The sequence below is a fragment of the Ovis aries genome, chromosome 8, assembly GCF_016772045.2.
Source record: "Ovis aries strain OAR_USU_Benz2616 breed Rambouillet chromosome 8, ARS-UI_Ramb_v3.0, whole genome shotgun sequence".
NCBI lineage: Eukaryota > Metazoa > Chordata > Mammalia > Artiodactyla > Bovidae > Ovis > Ovis aries.
The window spans coordinates 14767956-14792995 of NC_056061.1; the positions used below are offsets into that span (position 1 = coordinate 14767956).

Below are 25040 nucleotides of genomic sequence, written 5' to 3' on the forward strand. Positions count from 1 at the left end.
TTTAGTCTTAATGACTGGATATCTTTCAAAAAGCTATCGTGGACTGCCTCACTTTTCTGAAACAGAGCACAGTGAACTCAACCTTTCATTCAGGCAGGGAAGCAGAAAGGCACCCAACGTGCTATCCCAACTCCAAATCAGGAGATCTAGTTCTGAAGCTCAAACTCTTCACTTTCTAACTGGGACACTAACTTTTAAACTGCAAATTACTTTGAAAGTTATTTTAAGCTCCTATAAAAAACACCCTCAAATGCAAGGCGAGGTGAATCAGAGCTGATGGTACTCTCCCCTCAAATTGTCCCCAAATGCTACACTTATCTTTTGCCCTTTCAGGTTTTTACTAGGTAATATAGCTGTCACTGCCATTGGTGCACATACCATAAAGCTCTTTCTTTTCTTCACCCTACGCCTTCAAATGGTTTTCTATGGTTTATAATAACTGATAATAATGTATATCAGCTTCAGTCACTTACTTGGTGCATGAATTGTGTGAGCTGGGTCACCCTACATGTGCAGGAAGCCCTTTTACTTCTTTTCAGGATCCCGATAATTTGCTATATGGATACTACTGTATATATAAGATAATCCAAAAAGTCAAAGTGCTTCCTAAATGTAAAAATGAGTACTTTCAGTTATGTGCAGATAAATTCTATTAGTAACACACAAATTGTCAAAGGTCATGAAGTTAATGGCAAATCTACAACTAAACTCCAAGGATTCTGCCTCCCAGGTTCTAAAGAAATGGTCTATATATTTTGCCTTCTTTTCCTACTACTTATTTCCTGCTACTGCTACTGCTAAGTCACTTTAGTCGTGTCCGACTCTGTGCAACCCCATGAAGGGCAGCCCACCAAGCTCCCCCGTCCCAGGGATTCTCCAGGCAAGAACACTGGAGTGGGTTGCCATTTCCTTCTCCAATGTATGAAAGTGAAAAGTCAAAGTGAAGTCGCTCAGTCGTGTCTGACTCTTAGTGACCCCATGGACTGCAGCCTACCAGGCTCCTCTGTCCTTGGGATTTTCCAGGCAAGAGTACTGGAGTGGGGTGCCATTGCCTGAATAGCTTTCCTCTCCCAACTTGACTGCCTCCTAACACTCCCCCCTCCCTCCGTGAGAACTTTGACCCAGCACCCTCTCCACCACTCTGCCCAAGACCCTAACTGTCATTCCATCTCAACAATCACTCCTGGGAAGATCATTCATTATCAGCTATGCACCCTCTCTTTTCACTCTCACCACATGATGGGAAGCAGCACCAAGCTGCTATTTCTTCATACCTGGCCTGGAGATCTTGTTTTATCAACAGAAGTACTGACAGTTTTATCAAACATGTTTTATAAGGAAAATACATTTTTTTTGGTCTTTTTTTTTCTTATCATCATTTTTACTGTAGCTATTATCCTAGGCTCTCATTATCTTAAAACCAGGTATGTCCTGTTACAGCTCAACTAAAGCTTTCCTCTATGGGAATTGGTCCAATATTCTCTAACAGTTTTCCCTTAAATGATGCTTAGAACACGTCACTATATAATAAAGAAACTATGTTGGCTGTCACTTATCACATAAAACTTAAACTCCTCCGTCAGTTTTCAAAACTCTTCCTAATGACAAAAGTCACATTTATTGAGTGTTTAACAGGTGCAGGTGACTATTATAATCATTTTACATGTATTAATTACTTTAATTCTCCCAACAAGTCAATGAGGTAAGTACTACTATCATCCTCCTTGAACAGATTCAGAAAGTGAGGTCCAGAGAGGTGAAGCAATTTGTGCAAGGAGACACAAACTGTAGAGTCAGCATTTGAGAATCTGATTCCAGCAGCTGAACTCTTAAAAATTACACTAAACATCAAAATCCATAATCTTCACTAACTCTATCCATTCATAACCCGCACAACACCTACATAAAAACTTCAGTCTAAACAGCAGAGTCCTGCAGTTCCCTGGTGGTCCACTGGTTAGGACTCGGCACTTTCACTGCAAGGGACACAAGCTTGATCCCTGGTGGGGAAGCTTAGATCCCCCATGCCACACAAAATGGCAAAAAATTAAGTAAATAAATAAACAAGAGGGTTCTGTCTCGGATCAATCCAGGCTCCTGCCTCTTTTTTCAACTCTGATGTTCAATCACCTAAATTTTATCCTTGTTTCAACACTCAACTGGACTTGCCACATTGGTGAAACTTCCCTGAGATAATCTAATCATTTTAGTATTACTGACCAGAGGGAAGAAAAGCTGCTTATCATTATCTTCCTGTTTTGAATCTGATGGGGTTCAGGATATGCTACCCCCAAATATGGCACCTTGACACACTGAATATTTTAAGCTGAAGGAGTCTGAAACCAGCAGAAGCAAAGTCATTTTGACCTCCTTCAGCCTTCTCCCTTGAAACAGGTCATAAAACTCTCATGTAAAAGGTGTTCTCTATACACCCAGAGTAAAAGAGCACCCTCGTCTCTGAGGACAAGGAGATGCCAAGAATTTTAACAGGCTTACCAAGCTTCCTCCATTTTACTACACTTACAACGTTTCATATTTCTACACAATCGCCCACTCTTCAAACCTACCACACATGTACTCAGGGCAAATTGCTTCTTCTGGGCTCCTTTTATGAAGACGCTTGTGACATACAAAAATTAAATAAACCTGCATGTTTTTCTCCCGTTACTCTGTCTTTATTAGTTTAATTTCCAGACCCAGCCATGGACCTTTGAGGGTGGAGGGAAGCTTTTTTCTCCCTACATATTCCATAACACCAAACTCTGTACAAATCCCATTGCGTGCATTCAGTCAATATTTATTGACCAACTGATTTATCCACTCCAAAACGTATCATTCTAAAAGCAAAGCTAGAACTAGGCCTTCAAAAATGCCTGAAGTCAGGAAGAAAGACGAGAGGAGCAGGCAACTGAGGCATAAAATGAGTTGTCAGAAGCCTGTGAGCATTTTTTATCACCGCTATCCCACTGCAAAGAACTCTGACATTTGTGTAAATCACTTACCTAGAAACACCTAAATTATCTCATTAAATGTAGTAACAGGGGAAAATTAATACTTTTTAAGATTATTTTTAAATTTCATATAAGGCCTAAAACAGTTAATTTAAGGGATTATTCTATTTCAAGTATATATAATCTCACTAAAAAATATATTAAAAAAAGATCGCAGAAAAAAATATCCAAATTTAACTCTACGCCTAACTGTCCCTGGTTTTCAGATAGCTTTATTCCACCAGCTTTAAGAACAGTACCAAAAACCTTAATTAGATTCTAAAATCACCTTATACATATACTCAAGGGTTGAACAGACTTTATAAGTATTTTTTAACTTAATGTCTCCCTACTTCTCCCATATTCCCAACCCTTGGCCCAGCTCTCCACCTCCACCCCTTACACACCCACAGGGGGTTCAAACTATAGGCCTCTCTTATCACGCACTTCCCTGGCTTAGATGGTGGCTCAGATGGTAAAGAATAGACCTGCAATGCAGGAGACCCAAGTTCAATCCCTGGATCGGGAAGATCCCCTGGAGAAGGGAATGGCAAACCACTGCAGTATTCTTGCCTGGAGAATCCCATGGACAGAGGAGTCTGGTAGGCTACAGTCCAGGGGCTCACAAAGAGTCAGCCACGACTGAGCAACCAACACACACTCTTATCATATGATGAAAATAAACAGCCTTTGTTACAGAACAGAATCTTCCATTTACAGAGACTGCTGATAATGAGTGCTGGGTATGTGAGGTAACATTACACGGTCTCAATCTATATATACTCTGAAGGTGCAAAGCTTTGTGATTTCCAGCTCTCTGGGTATAATGCAAAGTCAAACGCCAGATCAAAAAATAAATTTGAGAGCCAGCATGATCAAATCAAGGGACAATGATTCCCTTTGAACTACCCATCCGATTAGGATCTTACATCAACATTAGTACTATCAGCACCTCGCCTAAACCAGCTGAGCTCATCTTCCAAACTAAAAATAAGATGCCCTATCTAAAATAGTGACGGACAATATCAGGAAGCCAGGTTTCATTAAAGGGTTTCTTCAATTTCTCAATGAAAAGAAAAACTGATAAGATATGTATGTAAGTATATACTTACACAGGCTTCCCAGGTGATGCTAGTGGTAAAGAACCCTCCTGCCAGTGCAGGAGACTTAAGAGACATGGGTTCGATCCCTGAGCTGGGAAGAGCCCCTGGAGGAGGGCACGGCAACCCACTCCAGTACCCTTGCCTGGAGAATCCCATGGTCAGAGGAGCCTGGCGGGCTACGGTCCATAGGGTCACACAGAGTCAGACACTAATGAAGAGACTTAGCACACATGCATACCTACACACACACACACACACACACACACACACACACATCCCTCCCACTGGATATACAAATGCCTCATTTCTATCCTTTCAGGTCAGTGTTCTTTATTTTCTTGTAAATTGCCAATTTATATAATGATCTAGTGATATGCGCTTGACTGGCATGAAACATCACTCATTAAAAACATAATAGCAATGGCTCAAATGAATTGTGAGCAACATTGTTGATATAAACCATCAGCTGCTATGATTTTCAGGCCAAATCACTCTGAAACAGCTAGACTTTTTCCCCCTCTGTGTTTATGATATATGCATTCAAACTGCTTCTTGGGCAAGACCCAAGCAACTGACCTAAAGCTAAAATTTTAATTTGGAATGTATTATTTAAAAGTCTCTTATAGAAGAATAGGAATAATAGTTTAACTTTTAAGTATTAAGTTAGATGGCATCTTATAGGATTTAAACAAAATACTGCTGAGGGGTTATTGCTAAACAGATAAGGGCTGGCAACAATATCCCGATTAATTTCAAAGCAAGTATCAAATTTTTAAAAGTTCAACCATGCTACAAGACACATAAATAAAAATACTTCTGGTCCCCTGTGACCCTCACCTAGCGTCTGTGAAATAGCTGTCTTGGAGAACTTCCGGTTGGGCAGAGCCCCCAGGATGCTAACATGACTTATTGAGCTCTAAAGCATCTGGATGGGTCAGCATGGAAAAGCTGAGGGAGCATTTGTGTCCCAGCACTCACACTGACACACAAACAGGAAATGCACCCACAAACATGCACCTAGAAAACTGATCAAGACCACTAGAATACAGGCAGCTTCTTTTAAATACCCAACAAAAATTTAAAGGCTCCCTTCCAACCTTCGGGTTCCATTGTGAAGTGATAAGTACCAGTCCTTATTGTAATACTGAAGTCTTGCACCAATACTTCATTTTCTAGAGCCTGCAGACAAACACTGAGTTGATTTTGGCTGCTTAAGCAGGAGAATGAGAAATTATGATTAATTGCTCAGTTGCCAGATAGCCACCGACCCTGTATTCTCCACATTGGCCAAATCCTTTCTGTCCTTCTTTTAACGCCTTCTGCTTAGCCCAGTGAGTGGCACATAACAGATGTTGAATAAATGTTTGAAAGCTTTTTATTTATTTTGGATACAGCACTGTGCTCAGCATGATGTGAATATAAAGACACTGATGACAACTCCAGGCTTTTAAGGACTTACATGTAACATCTCAGTTACAGGACTTTACCTTCAGAAAACACATGGAATATATTTATCTACTGCTTTTTTTTTTTTTTTCCCGAGAGACGATGCTTTCAAGTGTCAGGTAATCATTTAGAGTCTTAGACTATTCCTTCTCTTTCTTCTGTGTTGACAAAGTATTATTCAAGCTGGAAAAAAAAAAATTGGTATAACATCAATGAGCAAATGCTTAGTTTCAATAAGTCGTGTTGGTCATGCCTTCCAGCTTTCCAATGTTCGCTCATATTCTGGTCCAAGAGTTAATTTGGGGGCTGGCACAGATTTCTATGTTTAAAAGCTAGCTCACTGGTGTTCCTTTAATGTCTCTACTGGAAGCACATCCTAAATAATTACCCCGCTGGTCTTGGGCATCTCTCAAGGCATGTCCAGAGTCTCACTTTCCATTGCATTGCTTTGAGAACTCTTCTGCATTTCCACTTTCCTTTAAATTAGCAAGTAAGACTGGGAATCCTCCAGACTCAGTTCAGACTGTATTCTCTAATTAGATGACTGGAAAACTTTAATTAATAAGATGACCCCAGCATAAAAATCGGGTCATACTGTTAAGCACTTAAACTTACAAATTTGAACAAGCACTGATTTTTGCAAGTCAGCCAACTTTGTTAGTTCTCAACAATACTTTAATTAGGCTAGACAGAAAGTAGCCTGCGCTAATGTGTGTCCTGGCTAAATTCCAGTGGGGGATTACTGCAATCTGGCCTACCTAAACTTTCGTGGGTTTCATCTGAATACAGTATGCTTCTCCATTCTCTGCTTCTATTTCACTCTGCCCTGGTGCTTTATGTGGGCTCCACTGTTCACCCTGAACACTATGGCTATGCTGTTAACAAGACCTGCTAAAAACCTACCACACCCAGGACAGCGATGCGCCAAGAGGTGCACAGTGAATTCTTTCCCTCCTCTCACATACAGCCAGAACACCCAAGCTGATCCCTATGAAAGCATCATTTTTATCCCCACTCCTCCTTGCCTTGCTCTGATCCCACACCCAGTACACCTGCCGCCCACCACACCTACATTTTCAGAGGATCCAAGTATACTTTTAGGAGGACTGCACCATCACTGGCAATAAGAAAAACTTCATATGCACCTGGTTCTAAGTTTACTAAGCAGATTTTTTGCCTCTTATTTCTGTTAATTTGCCTGAACTGTGTTAAAGAAAAATGCATGAGGTGCTATATTAATCCATAAAATCAGGAGTAGAAAAGCACCTTCTGACCTGGCTCTCCCCAGAAAAAAGGCAATTTTCAAACACAAAATTTAATCATAAAATCATCAAGTCAAAGGGACCTTCATGAAGTCTATCACTTACTCCCCTCTCTCCAGGAATACAAGTTAGAGTCCACCAAAAGACTGAGTTGACAGAAGAAATTAAGTTGGAACAAGAGACATTATATAGTTTAAGACAGGATAATTTAAAAGATGAATCTCTGCTGTTTTACTATCCTTCTTCAGCAAAAATTGGGCCTTCTGGTGAATCCGACTATCAAATATTAAAATGCCTGTTGAATATTCTCAGGTTTGGGGTATCACCTAAGAAATATAAACAGCTTAAGTATTTTTAATTGCAAGTTCCTGACAGGCAGTAGTTGTCACTTGTGTGTGTTTGTGTGTGTATGTGTGTGCGTGTGCATTTCTATAAAAGGAAGAAAAAGTTACCCAAGTCTTTACTCTTAAAAAACGTTTACCTTTTAAATTATAATCGTATTTTTAACTCTTATACAAATCTTTTATAAAATTAAAAATTCATACTTTGACCAAAAACTTTTCACATCTCCCTCTTCATGTAAACGATTACATATCTACCTCATAATGAATGCATATTCTTTATTTGAAATTTTAAGAAGTTTTGCAAAGACAAACATAGTATGTGTACATTTTAGCAGATTAGGGAAAGGACAAATTAAGTGTCAAGGTCCTCAATAGTCATTTCTGGTACCAAAGGAAAGATGACATTCACTGAGTCTTACATAACAGCCACCTGGCTCAAACTAAACTGAGCAAAACAGCCAAGAATGCAAAAGCTTGGTTGAGCAGACAATTGACCATAAAAAAGCAGCTTCCAAATAAATTTAGATTCAACATTGTCTCTCCAGTTGATATGCGCACAACTGCTTACTCAGCACTCCCCTTCCCTAATGTACATCTCAACCTACCTCCCAATCCCCTTTGTCTCCCCGCCTGCTTTTTTCCATAACTCCATAGCTGCTATCCCACCAGCCCACTCTTCCTAATTTACTACCTGCTTGGAAACACACAGAAAAATCACTTCATTTTCAAAATCTCTAGATGGCTAGGTTGCTTCCCTAAAGATTCTGTTTCCATAGATCAAGAGGATGGCTATGACGCAGGTCCACGGTGCTCCTCGGAGTATGATCCCCGCACAGGCTCACAGCAGCCAGCCTCCAGGTCCCTCTTCCCTTCACCATCACCCGCACTGTCCTCTGGACAACTCAGAACCTATTACGAATGAAACCTGCTTCTACCTCTAAGTGCTCCTTCTAGAACCTCGCTTTTTAGCTTAGTGGATCTCACGGAGGGAGCTATTTTGCCATTTGACAATGTCTACAGGTGTTCCTGGTTGTCACAACTAGGAATATGTTACTGGCATCTAGTGCGTAGAGGCCAGGCATGCTGCAAGACACTCTAGAATGCAGAGGACAGCCCCCGCTACAAAGAACCATCCAATCCAAAATGGTAATGTTTTTGCTGAAGCTGAGAAAGTGCTTTGCCTGAAGCCTACTTTGTCTCTTCCTTAGTTACTCCCCTCACGTACTCATTGAACGAATATTCCCATTCCCTCCCAATTCATCACCCTTATCCTAGCTACCTCCAGACTCTCCCTAACCATCCTTCTTTTCTAGCTCCAATCACTTGGTTAAACCAAACTCTCCCCAAATTATTACAAATTACTATTTGTATAATTATTTCAAATATCTACCATCCTCAGAACACCTTTCTTGCCTCCTGGTTATGTTCCCTTTCAGTCCCATATTTCTGATCATATTTATTAAGGTCAGAATACAGAATGATGTCTCTTCTAACCGAAGGACCTCATTGGCTCTCATCCTTTGAGAAAACAAACCTTCCATCCAACTCAGTGGCCAATCAAGGGCCTCTGCATTACCTAGGCACTGCTCCTCTTCAAGAAGGATATCGGCCATCTCTCCTACCAACCACATTCCTCCCACCTTTTCTATTATCTTCCTTCTGCTAGACCCGCCTTCTTGTTCTCCAGTGTCCGCAATGAGAATCCAGTAACCTAACTAACCCTTCCAATCTGACATTGATTTTTTTCCCACCCAGTCCTATAGTTGGTCAGACATTCTATTCTCACGGACAGCTAAGAGCTCTCACAGACCCTCGGTTTTATTTCATCTTAGAACAAGGAAACTTCCATTTTCTGCACTTCCATTCCAATTCTTAGAAAGCTGGGTCATGACGGAGACATACCTGGTTCCCCCACAGACGCACATCCCTCAGTCTCACCAAGACCTCGGATCAATTTAGTAATCAGTTTAATTTATTGCTGCTTTGCCCTCATATTCCCCACAGAGCTTGCCCCAAACCCTTACTCTTATATCATGCTGTTTCTTATTCCACTATGGAGAACTGGGCCATTCAGCTTGATAATTAACATCTAGAGAGACACAAATCCTATCCTTCAAGGTTTAAACTCCTTCCCAAAGTACTCAAGTCATCCACAGACTGCAGCCCTGCCCCTTCCATTCCCTGCGTTGCCCCCACTTCCCCTCAACTTGCCAGCATGTCGGACTCCTCATTGCCCCAAGTGCTGACCCTTTCATTCTCACCTTTTTGCTACTATCATTCTTCCTCCTGGGATTCTGTTTCCTCTAGTCTATAGTCACGAAAATTTTACTATCATACACCAGCCCTTCATACCTTCTGAAATCGGCCTATGAGAAGAAAACGTATACCTTTCCCCAAATCTTCCCAGGACTTTATGCTTACTTCTCTTATAGCAGTTATCATTCTGTATTATTTTGTAGGGATCTACACTATTGTTACTTTCAGAAATCATATCATTTAATATCTTTAACAGAGGTCCAACTTTGTTTCTAAAACCCAAATCCACTCTCAGCTTCCATCTTATATTACAAACACATATATATGTACTCACATGCATGTGTATATATCTTAACAATATATAGTTGTATATATCATACATACATATATATCTTCAAGTGTTCCTGAATTCAAAGTATCTGAATTAATATTACTTATAAGCAATCAAGTATACTTCTGAAGAGGAACTAAAGCACCTTTTGATGGGGATCAAAGAGGAGAGTGAAAAACCTGGCTTAAAACTCAACATTCTAAAAACTAAGATCATGGCATCCAGTCCCATCACTTCATGGCAAAAAAAGGGGAAAAAGTGGAGACAGTGACAGACTTTATTTTCTTAGTCTCCAAAATCACTGCAGATGGCGACTGAAGCCATGAGGTTAAAAGACTCTTGCTCCTTGGAAGGAAAGGTATGACAAATCTAACAAGCAAAGACATCACTTTGCCAACAAAGGTCCATCTAGTCAAAGTTATGGTTTTTCCAGTAGTCATTATGGATGTGAGAGCTGGGCCATAAAGAAAGCTGAGCACCAAAGAACTGATGCTTTCAAACTGTGGTGCTGGGAAAGACTCATGAAGATCAAACCAATCAATCCTAATATTCAGGAAATCAACCCTGAATATTCATTGGAAGGATTGATGCTGAAGCTGAAGCTCCAACACTTTGGCCACTTGATGCAAAGAGAGGATTCATTGGAAAAGACTCTGATGCTGAGAAAGATTGAGGGCAGGAGGAGAAAGGGGCAACAGAGGATGAGATGTTTGAATGGCATCATTGACTCAATGGACCTGAGTCTGAGCAAACTCCAAGAGATGGTGAAGGACAGGGAAGCCTGGTTTGCTGCAGTCCATGGGGTCGCAGAGTTGGACACAATTTAGCAATTGAACAACAATGAATACTTCAATTAAAAAAGAAAGAAGAAAGGAACAAAAGAAAGAAAGAGATCATTACTACGTAAGAGCTCTTAATGAAATGGTAGATATCCCTTGACCAAAAAAAGAAAATAAAGAAGCAAAAATTTATCAGGCCTTTGTCATCTACGCTTTATCAATTCAGTTAAGAAATCTGTGACTCTCTTTTAGCTGCCTGGGTATTTTTCTAGTGAGAGGGTTCATAGTTTTAACAGATTCTCAAAAGAGTTCATGATACACAAAAAGTTAAAAACTACTATTCCACAGATGTGAAATATAAAAACAAAATTAACTGTATTTTTTCTACAGAAATTGTATTTTTTTCTAATCTTCAGAATATCTAAGTAGTATTGTCTCAAATTACATTAAGTAAAACTAGGCAATATGAATTTAAACTATATGAACTCATTTTCAAAAAATGGACCACAACGGCCCAGTTTACATCAACATGTACTTTTACCACCAATGAACTGATTTATCATCGGCTTAAATGTGATTTTTACAGCACGTAATGAACTGAGAACATTAAAACATTTTAACTATTACCATATTCAATAAGTTGGATATGTTAGTAAACAAATAATACGGATCAGATCGCAACTTAAAGTAATCTAGATATTAAAACCACTAGATATTAATCAATTTACGACAGAAGCACAACTTGATATTCCTATCAGTTAGATCATGCCCAATTGTGAAAAGGGTAGAGAAACAATTTGTTGAGCACATGTCCTTATGCTCTTCATGTGTGGCCATTTCACAGATCCTCCTTGATAAAGCTGATTTGATAATCCCTTCATTTCCTTCCATTATTCACTCATTCACCCACTATTTTTAATGATCATAACTGGAATACAGTGTTGCAGGTTAAGAATCAGCCGTAGGTTGATTCCTGGAGTTTTGCTTGGTCTTCTCCATCATGCAACAACCCAGGGCAGGGCTCTATGTACATCTGGCTCTCTGCACATGACTGGTAATGGTCCATCTAAGGGTTGCATTCAAACACATCAGAAAGACTATCAGAAAGACTTTCAGAGAGACATATTTTGTAAAAGGAGGTATTTAGTGTTGCTGAGTTATTTTTCAACCCCCAAAGCTCACATTCCATCTAGGCAAAGATTACTGTGTCTCTGACTTTGCTAACATTTCTCACCCATCTATTGCCCTTAAAGTTCAATATGTAATATTTTTTTATTCACATAAGAAAAGATGAAATTAAAAGATGGGCCTAACAGCAACAGACAACAACAGAACTATTTTGTATGTAAACTCTGCATCAAACTGCCATACAAATCTCCAAAAAAGTTCACTAGGATTTATTTCTCTCAATTTATGAGAAAAGTTAAGATTTTAGGTCACAGTCATTCTTAACAAAACTGTACAGTCAAAGTAGGCGCAGTAACAGAGAGATCATTATCTCATTCTCGAGAAGACAAAGTGAAAACCAACAGGTTTCCCCTAAGGATTAAAATCAGAGAGGCATATAATTAAAGGTCACCAAACACTGCTGTTAACAAGGTCAACATTTACTAAACATAAACTGAACTTATGCCACTTCCCTGATTTTAAGGGCAGCCTTTTTTGAACAAAAGCAAATCTATTCTGAGACAGTCCGTAAAATGGTAATCTGGGAAAACACTGTCCCATAGATCTTAAGAGCCTATGGAACTTCCCAGGAAGAGAAAAAACCAGAAATATGTTCTGGAGAAAATTCATTAATGAATTCACTGTCAACTTCACAGACTTTATCAGACTGTCCTTTAAAATATATATCATCAAGAGTAGTATCGCATGCTTTTGAACTCCAAGACTTTCAAGAGCCAGACACTCTCCTCTTCCCCTGCCCCCAGCGCCTCCGCACCCCATAGAAGAAAGTGGAAAACCTTCAAGACCAGGCCAAAAGAGAAGCAAAACTTAGGTTCATAAATGCTACTGAACAACCATATTTTGATTGTCACTTTTTGATTGAATAAAATGGAACCACACTTTGTGATCATGATCACACTAAGATCATGGCATCTGGTCCCATCACTTCATGGCAAATAGATGGGGAAACAGTGGGCACAGTGACAGACTTTATTTTTTTGAGCTCCAAAGTCACTGCAGATGGGGACTGCAGCCATGAAATTAAAAGACGCTTACTCCTTGGAAGAAAAGTTATGACCAACCTAGACAACATATTGAAAAGCAGAGACATTACTTTCTCAACAAAGGTCTATCTAGTCAAAGCTATGGTTTTTCCAGTGATCATGTATGGATGTGAGAGTTGGACTACAAAGAAAGCCGAGCACCAAAGAATTGATGCTTTTGAACTGTGGTGTTGGAGAAGACTCTTAAGAGTCCCTTGGACTGCAAGGAGATCAAACCAGGCCATTCTAAAGGAAATCAGTCCTGAATGTTCATTGGAAGGACTGATGCTGAAGCTGAAACTCTGATACTTTGGCCACGTGATGTGAAGAACTGACTCATTTGAAAAGACCCTGTTGCTGGGAAAGATTGAAGGCAGTAGAAGGGGACGGCAGAGGATGAGATGGTTGGATGGCATCACTAACTCAATGGACCTGAGTCTGAGTAAACTCCAGGAATTGGTAATGGACAGGGAGGTCTGGTGTGCTGCAGTCCATGGGGTCACAAAGAGTCGGACATGAATAAGTGACTAAACTGAACCGACACTTTGTGAAAGATGGACAAAATGAAACACCATTACTTCCTCTTGGTAAGGGTAAAGAATACATAATACTATAATACTACAGCTCCTATATTTTAGAATATCATAAGTTATGAACGTGCTATCATCAAATTTGTGAGCAAGCTTCATTAAAAAAAGAAAGAAGGAAAAAAAAAGACTCAGGCATATACTCTGAGAAAACCATAATTCAAAAAGATACATGTACCCCAATGTTCATTGCAGCACTATTCACAATAGCCAGGACACGGAAACAACCTGTAAGTCCATCGACAGATGACTGGATAAAGAAGATGTAGTATATAAATACAATGGACTATTACTTGGCCATAAAAAAAGAACGAATTTCAGCCAGTTCTAGTGAGGAAGATGAACCTAGAGTCTGTTTACAGACAGAAGTAAATCACAAAGAGAAAAACAAATATTGTATATTAATGCATATGCATGGAATCTAGAAAAAATGGGACTGATGAGCCTATTTGTAGGGCAGGAATAGTGACACAGGCATAAAGAACTCACTGACACAGAGAGCGAAGGAGAAGGTGGGATGAACTGAGAGAGCAGCGCTGAAACATATACATCGCCATATGCAAAACAGGGAGCCAGTAGAAATTTGCTGTATGAGACAGGGAGCTCAAACGGGGGCTCTGTGACAACCTAGAGGGGCGCAAGGTGGCAGCGAGGTTCAAGAGGGAGGGACATAATATACCCATGGCTGATTCACACTGTCGTAGGGCAGAAACCAACACAGCCTTGTAAAGCAATTATCCTCCCATTAAAAATAAATTTTTAAAAAATACCCAAAAGTTAGGGTTCTTTATATACCAGCTGTGTATTAACAAATCTACAATAGCGTCTAAATCCTTCAAATATGCAGCTCCCTCACCACTCCCAGAAACCAGAGTTAAACACATGTATAGACCCTAATATTGGAGAAGGAAATGGCAACCCACTCTAGTGTTCTTGCCTGGAGAATCCCAGGGACAGCGGAGCCTGGTGGACTGCTGTCTATGGGGTCGCACAGAGTGGGACATGACTGAAGCGACTTAGTAGCAGCAGCAGCAGCATAGACCCTAATCTCATCTCGGTACCTCAGACTAATCAAGTGGAGCAAATACGTAGCTGAAGGATACACCATCTCTGATCCCCATTTTATAGATTAAGGGAATTAGGTCTGAATCACCGTGTCCCTGGGGATGAGTTATAACTTCCAGGAGCAAGCTGTCTCCCACCACTGCAAGCTCTGTGACAAGGAAGTACTCAAATCGAGGCAGAAGAAAGACTCCTTGACTAGAGGCAGGGGCCAGAGAAGGCAGCACACCATCAGGCTTGAATGTTCTCTGCTCCCCAGGGCCTGTAGAACTCCTCCCCACTTTTGTTTCTCAGTGGCATCAGAGATTGTCCTTTAAAAAAAATACTCTGAAGACCAGTTTTGTATATCTCCTATGGCTAGAAGAGGGTCATATGAATTCCCTACCATGGGGCATGTCAGATACAACCCTGACCGGCCATCATTTGACACACAGCTGTCAGTTAAAGGATCTGAAATGCCTCCTTGTTCTGTTGCGCAATTAGCACTTTACAGAGGTACACAAAGACTTCTGTTAACAGGAGAGATTTGATTCCTCCATTCCAAACCAAGACCCATTTGTTTTCAAAGAATACAGCATTGTTGGGGTTTTTAAATGCATGACTGTTTTCGAGTGTATGCACTGATCAGAAAACAAAAGTCAGTATGAGGACTCTTCACCACCCGCCCTGCAAACATTCAGGGCATAATGCTGGAAGAGGGAGTGTGGTTTTAGCTGTAGGATATGGTTTTAGCTGTAGGATACTGCTCCTCAGCCATGGCTTCTAAAAGAAAGTGCTTCTGCAGCGACGCTCTCCCAGGCGTTCTCAAGCTCCAAACATCCTTGAAACTGGCAACCTGGCATCCTCCTGGCAGCAACAGCAATTGGATCTGACTGAATTTCAAAGTGAAGGGCTGTGATTTTAGTTACCAAAACATAGCTTCAAGCAGAACAAATAAAACATATTAAAAAAAAAAAAAGGCATGCAGCTGAAAGCAAAAGTCCCTTCTATTTATTCATATTTTAACTATGGAATAATAATACTTGCTACTCTTAAACATCTTTATGTATTATACTTTGGGAGATACCTTCTTCCAAAGTTAAGAGTTTCCATACTGAATTTTTAGCCATCAAGGATTGTTTAGATAATACTTTAATATTATTAACTTTCAGATTGCATCATGAGCCTAGAGCAATATTCACTGATACATGTTCCTGAGAATACTAGTTCCATGCAAGATTAATAGAGGATATGAGAAAAAGGGTTCCTTGGTTTGTTGCACACACTTTGTGTTCAAAAACTTGAAGGGAATTAAGCTCAGATTTCTTTAGTTCTAGACTTCTAGGAGCTGCAGAAACACTAACACGAATCATGAGCCTTAGGATGTAGGAGAGAGGATGATGACTCTAGAGACCCACAATGTATTTAATCTCACAGCTCATGTTCAGGGAGTATTTGATTTTGCAGAACTAGCACCCACAGAATGCAGTTTTCAAAATGCTGCCAGGCCAAGCAGAATGCAGACTGGCTTCTGACATCTAAGTTTAATTCTTCATGAACACTTAGAGTAGGTATATCACACATACAAGTATACTGTTTATCTATTTCAAGTCATTTTCCTCTATGATTGTAATCCTTATTCATATACTCCCTCCCAAAAATGATGAGCAGGTAGGAAAAAAATGTTTCTATGAAAAAAACACAAAAAAACTAATTTTTGCAACTAGGGCCACTGGTCAAATGATACATAGGCACCCCTACAACTATTCCCAGTCTCACTGGATGAACAGCTCTTAAAGTTTAAACTAGGAAGAATGAGAAACATTTTCTAGGCATCAGACGTAACACAACAATGAAGCCTCACAAGTGTGAAGCGCTTTCATGCAAACTTTCAGCACATTTTCGCAGATGCTCCTAAGCATTCTGTAGGGTAAATGGGTCAGGAATCATTTGCCCCACTTTTCAAAGGAGGAAACAGCACCAGGAATATAAATGGCTTGAGCAAAGTCACACTTATTTACTTGTCCTGTACAGATGCCCTAGACAGTGTATAGAAAACATGTGCCTTCTCACTGAGTCCAGTGCTTTTCCAGCATATTCCGTCCTCTCTCTCTCTCTCTCTCTCTCTCTCTCTCTCTCTCTCTCTCTCGCAGGCCTGTGCTTAGCACAGTGAGAAGCTATTCCAGAAATTCAGACCATGGGGCGAGGTTGGCAAAGAGAAGCAGTTGAATGGACCAATTGCACTCCAGCATTACTAGGCATAGAGGGTACAGACCAGAGGCACTGGGTCTCTTTCAGATTTTTCTCTCTTCATTGCAAAGACACAAATGCTGTGAAAAGAACTTTCTTTCCCCTTATTTAAACTTCTGAAGAGGACTAAGCTAGAAGTCGGAAACAATCAAGCTTGATCCTGAAGCAAAGTTTTCTTTCCTGTCTGTAACAGGAAAAAGGAAGAAATTATCTAAGTTGGGTTGAAGAATTTTCAAAACAAGCTCAGGCACTCCTGCAACACCATTAAGTAAAGACCTAACTTCTAGGCCAGTAATTCTCAGTCTGACCTGTAGTGTCACCTGGGAGTCTTCAGAAATGCAAATTTAAGAATCAGAAACACTGGGGTGGGCCTACTGACATGCGTGGGAAAAGCCCTGAAGGTGAATTTGAGGTACACTTATGTTCCAGAATTTTCTATGATCTTCAATGCAATACATATTTTAAATAACCTATTACTTGAAGTGATTATTTCCAATAAAAATAATTTTAATGAATATCCCCACCAATAATGGTCTAAAAGGACTTTGGATTTGAGACACATTAAAATATATATAAACAATAGGCAAATAATATCACCTTGCATTAACCATTCATCTGGCACTGGTTTCAAAAAGAACAGGAATTTGAGAAAAATGAATACATTTCTTCTTCCCATGGAACTGTTTTAGACATATTTATTTGGCCGCACTGGGTCTTAGTTGTGGCATGTAGGTCTAGCTCCTGACCAGGGGTTGAACCTGGGCCCCTTGCATAGGGAGCTCCGAGTCTTAGCCACTGGACCACCAGGGAGGTCCTCCCTGGAACTGTTTTTAAACATACCTATCAAAGTGTCCACCTCCACAGTGGCCAGAAATGCAGAGCAGCTATAACATTTCTTTAATCTACCTTTGAACAATGACAGAAATACAGCCTTACTATGAGAAGTTATTTCTCTAGGGCAGAACTACAAGTGTGTTTGCAGTGTTAGGACACATTCAAAATCTCAGAGGGACGGTCAGGTGTACTGGCTCTGCAGGGACACCCTCTCCGATTCTCTAGTCCACACACTGGCAGTTGCAAGTCGTGAAACCCCAAGTCCACCTGGTCCAGCCAGGTGTGGACAAGGGCCTGGCATCAAGCCTCCTCTCCCAGCCTGCTGAGTCTCACGCTGATTACAGCGTTGACAGGGAATCAGTAGGTGGATAATACGGCCTTTGTTAGTAAAACAAATGTAAAGCTACTGATATGGTTTCATGCACCCTGGGGTACATAGATGCGAATGTGTAATGTATACAGTGACTCAACCTCCGTCAGGCTTAAAGTCATGTTAGACTTGACTCTGAATCCAAGCTCTACCACTAAGGGGGTGACTTAAGTCACCTGAACTTTCAGAACCTGTTTGCTTCTCTTTACAGAGGGAATATTAATATCTATTACCTACCTCACAGAATTAATGGAAAGGAATCAATGAAAAAAAGCACACTTTTTTTTTTTTTTACCTTTAGAAGTTCAGATTAGCATTTAGCCAGAAAGAGCTTTCAATAAATAGTAACCATTTTTATTATTTTTATAGTGTTTTACAAAGATGGATTTTGAAAGCATAACAAATTATAAAAAGAATGTTTTTTTTCCAAAGGGCACATAAAAGTTAGTTTACTTGTAAACTGTTCAAAAAAGAGTTTTTATGGGGTTCAGGGTTTGCATGCAGGATCCAAAGTCATTTAAAAGGCAAAAACTATCAGCATTTGGGACTTCCCTGGTGGTCCAGTGGTTAAGACTCTGTGCTTCTACTGCAGAGGACACAGGTTCAAACCCTGATTGGGGAACTAAGATCCCAAATGCTTCCTGGTGTGGCCTATATATGTGTGTGTATATATATATTAGCATTAGATGCGGAGAAGGCAATGGCACCCCACTCCAGTACTCCTGCCTGGAGAATCCCATGCCTGCCTGGAGAATCCCATGGATGGAGGAGCCTGGTAGGCTACAGTTCATGGAGTCGTGAAGAGTCGGACATGACTGAGCGACTTCACTTTCACTTTTCACTTTCATGCACTGGAGAAGGAAATGGCAACCTACTCCAGTGTTCTTGCCTGGAGAATCCCAGGGACGGGGGAATCTGGTGGGCTGCCATCTATGGGGTCCCACAGAGTCAACATGACTGATGCGACTTAGCAGCAGCAGCAGCATTAGATGTCACTCCATTCCTATTCCAGGTTGGAAAAAAAGACAGACTGTAGCTTGTGTTAGATCAAATGTTATGACCAGTTCTATCAGACAAAAGTACCCATTTTAAACTAACCAAAAAAACAAAAAACAAAAAACAAAAAAACGGGAAACACTGATTTCAGGAAGATGAAGAAAATATGCCATTTAAATTGTGAAAACTTTCAAATCTAAACACACCTGAGATATTAAAATAAGAGAAAACGAGTTTATAAATTTTACGTCCCACACTAATCTGGAGAAATATAAGGATATACTTTTATCTTATGCTTTCATAATTTTTAAATGTCTTTCAATTTCCTAGTGTTGGTACAAGCAAATGTTGTCATACACTTTTATTTCTACCCCATAGAAATGATGTAGGCATAAATACAGAGCTTCTAGTATTGTTATGTGGAAAAAAAACATAGATGCATCATATCTTGATGGCCTATCTATTTTAGTATATTTAAAATAAACAATAATCAAGTTCTAAGGGGAAAAGGGGAATCAAAATTGAAAGAGCTTACTATATAGGTGAAATAACAGAACTGAAGTAATTATTCTGTGTGTGTTTGGGCTCTGATATTTGTGTGCTACAAGGCACAGAAATAGGGAAGCAATTATTGGCAATAGTAATTTCAAATCTATTTTTGGAAAAATTACACTGAGTTACTTGAAATTCTACTAAATAACTGACATAAATCCTTGAAATTTTAGTGAAACCCGCAGGTAATGGACAGCTGGCTCTCATTTTACACAAGGCACTGGAGGGTCAGAGGCAAGATCCACGGAGGGGCGGGGTCCTGGGACCAATTCCCTGCAAATACCAAGGGACAACTTACAGAAAAGTATTTAATGATACCACAATTTAAATATTTGCTATTTTTAGTATAAACACAGAAGCGTTAAAATGTGTTTATGTCTCAGATTTTATTTCTGTCAAGTACACACATGCACAGAAAATAAACAGACCAAGAAATACAGACCTCCTATTTTAAGAAGTCCCTGGCTGCCATTCTGAAATTCTTGACTGGGCAAGTAGAGGATCTGACCCCAAACCAAAGCAGCATCAGAGGAAAAAGCTGGTGGAATGCCCATCTGCATATCTGGGCCATTGCCCACATACGGGCCCCCAGCCAGATGACTCTGGCATCCTGTGCATGGGATGCTCCCCATGCAAGCCTTTATCTGAGAAAGAAGGCAAAACAGCTCTGCAGAGACTGGTTCTATGCAACTTCAGGTGTATGAGAAAAGAAGCTGCCCTTGGTCTGCGAACCAAGAAACAGAGCTGGGCACTGGGAGAAGTTTCCACATCTTTTTTTTTTTTTTTTTCTGGTCAATGTTAGAGCAGAGTGATGCTCAATAACAATGGAAGAGTGAATTAAAGACAAAGACACACAGGATGATGTCAGGGTGTGAAAACAGAAAACATTTAAAAGGAAGAAATTTATTGTTATTTTACAACCTAGCAAACTCTCAGCGTATTCTTCCACCATAAGTTTCTGAAATGTTATGTGGAAATTGTTCGTCTTCTCCATGAATCAGATCAGTCAATGACCTCAAGATTTTATTACCAATGGCATTTAACTCTAAAATTTTAAATTCCTAGAGAGAAGTTGTGACAGATAACGTTCTACACTTTTTCAGAGAATTTTCAAACTTGTCATATGTACCTAGGAAAATCATAAGATTCTACCTGCACTTTTCAAGTCACTTCATGTCCATGCTTTATTTTGTTTTAAGTAACTAAAGAACTTGTAACTATAAACACTGCATAAAATCACGATTGACGCCCCTGAAGTACTCCATAATCATGACAAAATTGTTTATATTTAGTCCATCTAAGCACTCAAGGCCTTCTCCATAAATGTGTACCTCCAAAAAGCTTAGCAACTATGCAGTAGAAAGCAACTGATCATTCTTAATTGTCTCAAACCTGCTTCTCCACGCAGCTGCACACACGTGTGCTAATCTAATTGTTAGTTGCACCTGCTCCAAGTTAGCAATACTTCATAGAGCAAATGGCAAGAATGGCATTTTCAAGTGTTAATCTGTTCTGTATAAATTTGTACTTTCTTGCAAAAGTTTATGACACATAGGCTTTGTATCATATAGGAGTCTGAGGTACAAAAATGTGGGAGGTTTAGAATTTCCTTACTTGAAAGCAAAGCTGTCTTTTCAAACTAAAATAAATTATGCTCCTCCAGATTAGAGCTGATTTTTCACTGAGAAATATCTGAGATATCTGTGTGTTTTTTCAACATTCACATGAAGTACTTTTTGAGTCAACCAAACACTGAAGGAAAACAGCAGAAACTCTTTCACAAACTTCTGAAAGCTGTAAAGAAGTTAAATTGTTCTTGTCCTATACCACCATAACCATCCTAAAAAAGCACTGATGCTTTTTGTAACTATCTAATATCTTCAGTTTCTGAGCATTAAGGACAGAAATGATAAAAAGAAAATTCCCTTCTTCAGATTATGAGCTTAGACCCTGGATTCTGCAAAGGCAGCAAATCTGTTTCCAGAGTTCACACCCCCTTTTCATCAGAATCGCCCTAAAATCTGAAGCTGGAGTAATCATACAGCTCGAAAATTTTAATGAATGATATATACAGACACGTTTTCTGTAAAATGGAAGTTTTGTGCTAAATTTCTATAGCATGAGCTTCTAATTTCTTGTCTTATGAACTGATTTCCTGATTTTTCAAAGAAGATATGTTTATCCAAACTTGTCTGCCAAATATAAAATTAAATGCACATTTAGCATAATTAAAAACAAAGATACAGAATCCTGACAGGTAAGTTTCTCTATATCCTGTGTCTCTGTCCTTCACTTGTTAAAGGATCAGAACACTGTATATATACTCTGATAACATACTGATAAACGAGGTTCTCATCTCCGACTAAGTTTAGTTGCAAGTTTATGTAGACATACATACTCCTTAAAGTCTAGTTGAAATACACTCTACTTACAGAATGGGAGTCAAATATTTCTAGAAAGTTAATAGTCACTTAACTAAGAAACTTAATCAAATTTCTATCTTAATTTTTGGCTTCAATTTATTTGAATAAATCTAAAATTTTCTGCACAGCTACAAAAAAGCCCAAATGTTACTACAACAGACACTAAACACTTCAGAAGTAAACAAAACTTGTGAACTGTTGCGTCAAACAATGTTACATTCTGGAAATCTGGCTACATATAAAACAAACTTTACTCATAATAGCTCAAAGATACATAAAGTTTTCAAAAATCTATCAAGAACAAAGGAAACCCACCTACTGTGTGTGCCCACATGCCCCTGGCCCCCAGGTGCATGTTCTCCCAGTATTTTGCAACTATTGGCAAAAGAATTATTTTATTCAAAATTAAATACTATATTTCTAAGAGGCAGCAATTAACAAGAATCTCTGGAGTCCTTTAAGAGTGATCATTTCACCCTGTCAAACAAACCGGATTTCTTCTTAGTCCTTCGTTTTTTCCTTCTGCATTTGCACTAACATGGCTGCTAATTATATTAGTCTGGTGGCACATAAAGCCTGGATGGGAAAAATCACAAGATTCTTATAGAGCTTAAATACCTCTTAGGACTCAAACGTATAGCTGCTTGAACACTTTTATATCACAGCTACTTCTATATTGTTAGAAAACTTAGCTTTGATTCAGAATTTCTGTTTCATAAGGGATATAGCACCTTTCCAATACACCACTGCATATATACATGCACACAAATAATCGCACGCGTGCGCGCACACACACACACACACCCCTTTAGCCATATTATGCTACTTTGTATATTTAGCTTCCCATTTGTATATTTGTGTTTTTCTGAAACTGTTTAAGTTCTGGAAGAGTTTGTATTCATCACACAAAGTGCCATATAGATCGAATGCCTACACTTACCATAATAAAGCCTAAATGATAGCTAAAACACATTTTTAGAATTCAAAATTGAAAAGAGCATAAAAACGCTCTTACCCACCCACTCATTCTCACAGCTTCATATGCTTTTACACAGTGAATCAGCAAATGTATTCTTTTCTGAATCATATATGAACTTAAGAATGTTTTGAAAATGTTTATACAGTTTGGCATACCTGGCCTTACTGGTAGTTTACCAAAGTAAGCTCTCTAGTTGTTCTGATCAGCTTTATCATTAACCGTAAAACCTTTAATGCATAATTTAATTGAACATATGGTACAGAAAAACAAACTGTTTCACAAGTAACTAAGAAAATGTAACATTCTTAAAATTATAGTTCCATCTTCTTCTTCTTACAACCTAGTGCATAAGTAATTCACAGACCAAAATATACATCATCAAGATAACTTTCCTGGGGAATAAAATCATCCTTAAGATAATATATAACTAAAAGCACTCCTTCAGCTAAATATTAAAGAAAACAACCACCACCACTCATGAGCTTCATGACAACTGATAAACAATGAAGAACACGTCAGTTTCAATAGCAAATCCTTACTCTTTTGATTATTGAGTGGGCTCTCAGAAATCTCCAGTCTTGTAGTCCTTTTAGCCTTTATGAAACAATTGTTGGAAATGTGAATGGCTATTCAGATTAACTTATACTTTGCAAGGAAAGCTGTTGGTAACAGGAGTAAGAAAGTACCTCCTACCTCAAATTAACTGGTAAAAGTGGTTTATTTTTCACCTCTAAACTATCCTCACCTCCTCCTTCTATTGCCTTTAAGGAATTCAAATTCAGAGACATGACGTTTTCCTTTATTGGCTCCTTGCCTCTTTGCAACTGTACAACATTCCTCAAGAAGTATATATAATTCTTCATCCCACTGGATCAGACAACAGTATCTATTTCAGAAGCAATTACATCCATAATGTAAGATACAATATTTTTTCTTAGAATTGTTTGTATCAATAATAAGTGTGATTTCAGGGCTACTGGTTCAGTCTATAGCAATGCTGTTGCTCATCTAAGTATTTCTCTTCAATCTACATACTTTTAAAACTCGGTGTGTCCTGTAGATCAGACTGCTGTAAGGATACTATCTGCACTACAAAATGGTTTGTTAGAGCCTTATACTTTTTACACAATATATTTCTTGAAAAATAATACACGTCGATGAAGAAACAAAGATACTGCAAAAATTAGTATACAGAAAAAAAGTAAAAAAAAAAATCTATTTCTGTTTTAACACCTGTATAGTAAATTGCATGTGACTATCATGTTGTTACATTAATAGGAACGCAAAGCATAAAAGAACAAGAGCTACCTCTTTGCTTTGCTTAAAGAAATTAAAGACAAGTTTAACCCGAACCTGCCAAACTGTCTTCAGAAGAAAAGACATAGGTGGGGGCGGAAAGCCTCACCTCTCCCGTACCCCGCAGCACATTTCCCTGAAAGCATTTTAAACATAGGCAATATATCTGTCACCTTTTCTTTTTTCTTCTATTCTGATCAACGGCAGACCTTTTACTGCCCTCCCCTGCCCACTATCTCAGTGGTACGTTACAGAATAAGAGGACCCAAGTGTCACTTACCAGTTGCATGCCACAGATAAAGATAAGCGTGCACCTGCCGCTGCAATAACCCATGGTTTCCGAGACCCCTGCCACAGCCAGACTGTCCCACGTCGGCCACCGTCGAGCCCCCACTTTATCCAATCAGATCGCGGGGAAGGACGGGCGAACCTGCCGAGGGCTCGGGGGCTCCGGGCTGCTGCTGCCAGCGTCCTGGGAAGTGACAGGCATTAGGACCTGCTGGCGCGGCGGCGGCGGTGGCGGCGGCAGCTCCAGCCGCGCCCGCCACACATACCTTCACTCGCTCGGTGCACACGCCGCGCCGCGGGCAGCGCCGCCCGCGGAGACGCGCCCGGGGCCCGCAGGGGCAGCAGCGGCAGCCTCGCAGCGCCGCCGCGCCCTCGGGCATCTGGCCGCGAAGTTTCGCCCCCGCCGCTCCCCGCGCCGGCTCGCCCCGCGCCCCCCCCAGCGCGGCCGCCGCCCGACGCGCGCTCGCCCCGCACTCTCCACGCGCCGGCTCCGGGGGCGGCAGAAGCGCGTGCGGGGCGCTGCCCGCCTCGCTGCGCCGCCCGCGGCTCCTCCGCGCCCCGCGCTGCGGGGCCCGGCGGGCGGGGGGCGGAGCGCGGGCCGGGCGGGGGCGTCCGGGCTTCGCGGTCCCGGGCGGCGGCGGCTGCAGCGCGCCGTGATGCGGGGTCCGCGCCGCGTCCTGCAGCGGCGCTGCCCCTCCCTTCG

The 25040-nt window shown here is 40.3% G+C and overlaps 1 protein-coding gene and 1 non-coding gene across 5 annotated transcripts in view; one reads left to right on the forward strand and one right to left on the reverse strand.

Moving 5' to 3' along the window:
- Positions 1–24733, reverse strand: part of NKAIN2 (sodium/potassium transporting ATPase interacting 2) — a 1193593-nt gene extending 1168860 nt beyond the window's left edge. For all 4 annotated transcript variants that reach the window (XR_006060583.2, XM_004011146.6, XM_027972334.3 and 1 more), the window contains exon 1: positions 24330–24733. Coding sequence is in view for 3 of the 4 variants with exons in the window: in XM_004011146.6 (XP_004011195.2) it covers positions 24330–24383 (54 nt within the window). In the remaining variant the exon portion in view is untranslated. The remainder of the gene's footprint in view (positions 1–24329) is intronic.
- On the forward strand, positions 18353–18425 carry TRNAR-UCU (transfer RNA arginine (anticodon UCU)). The gene has a single exon. It is a non-coding gene; the product is annotated as a tRNA-Arg (tRNA).
- Positions 24734–25040: the final 307 nt, after the last annotated feature.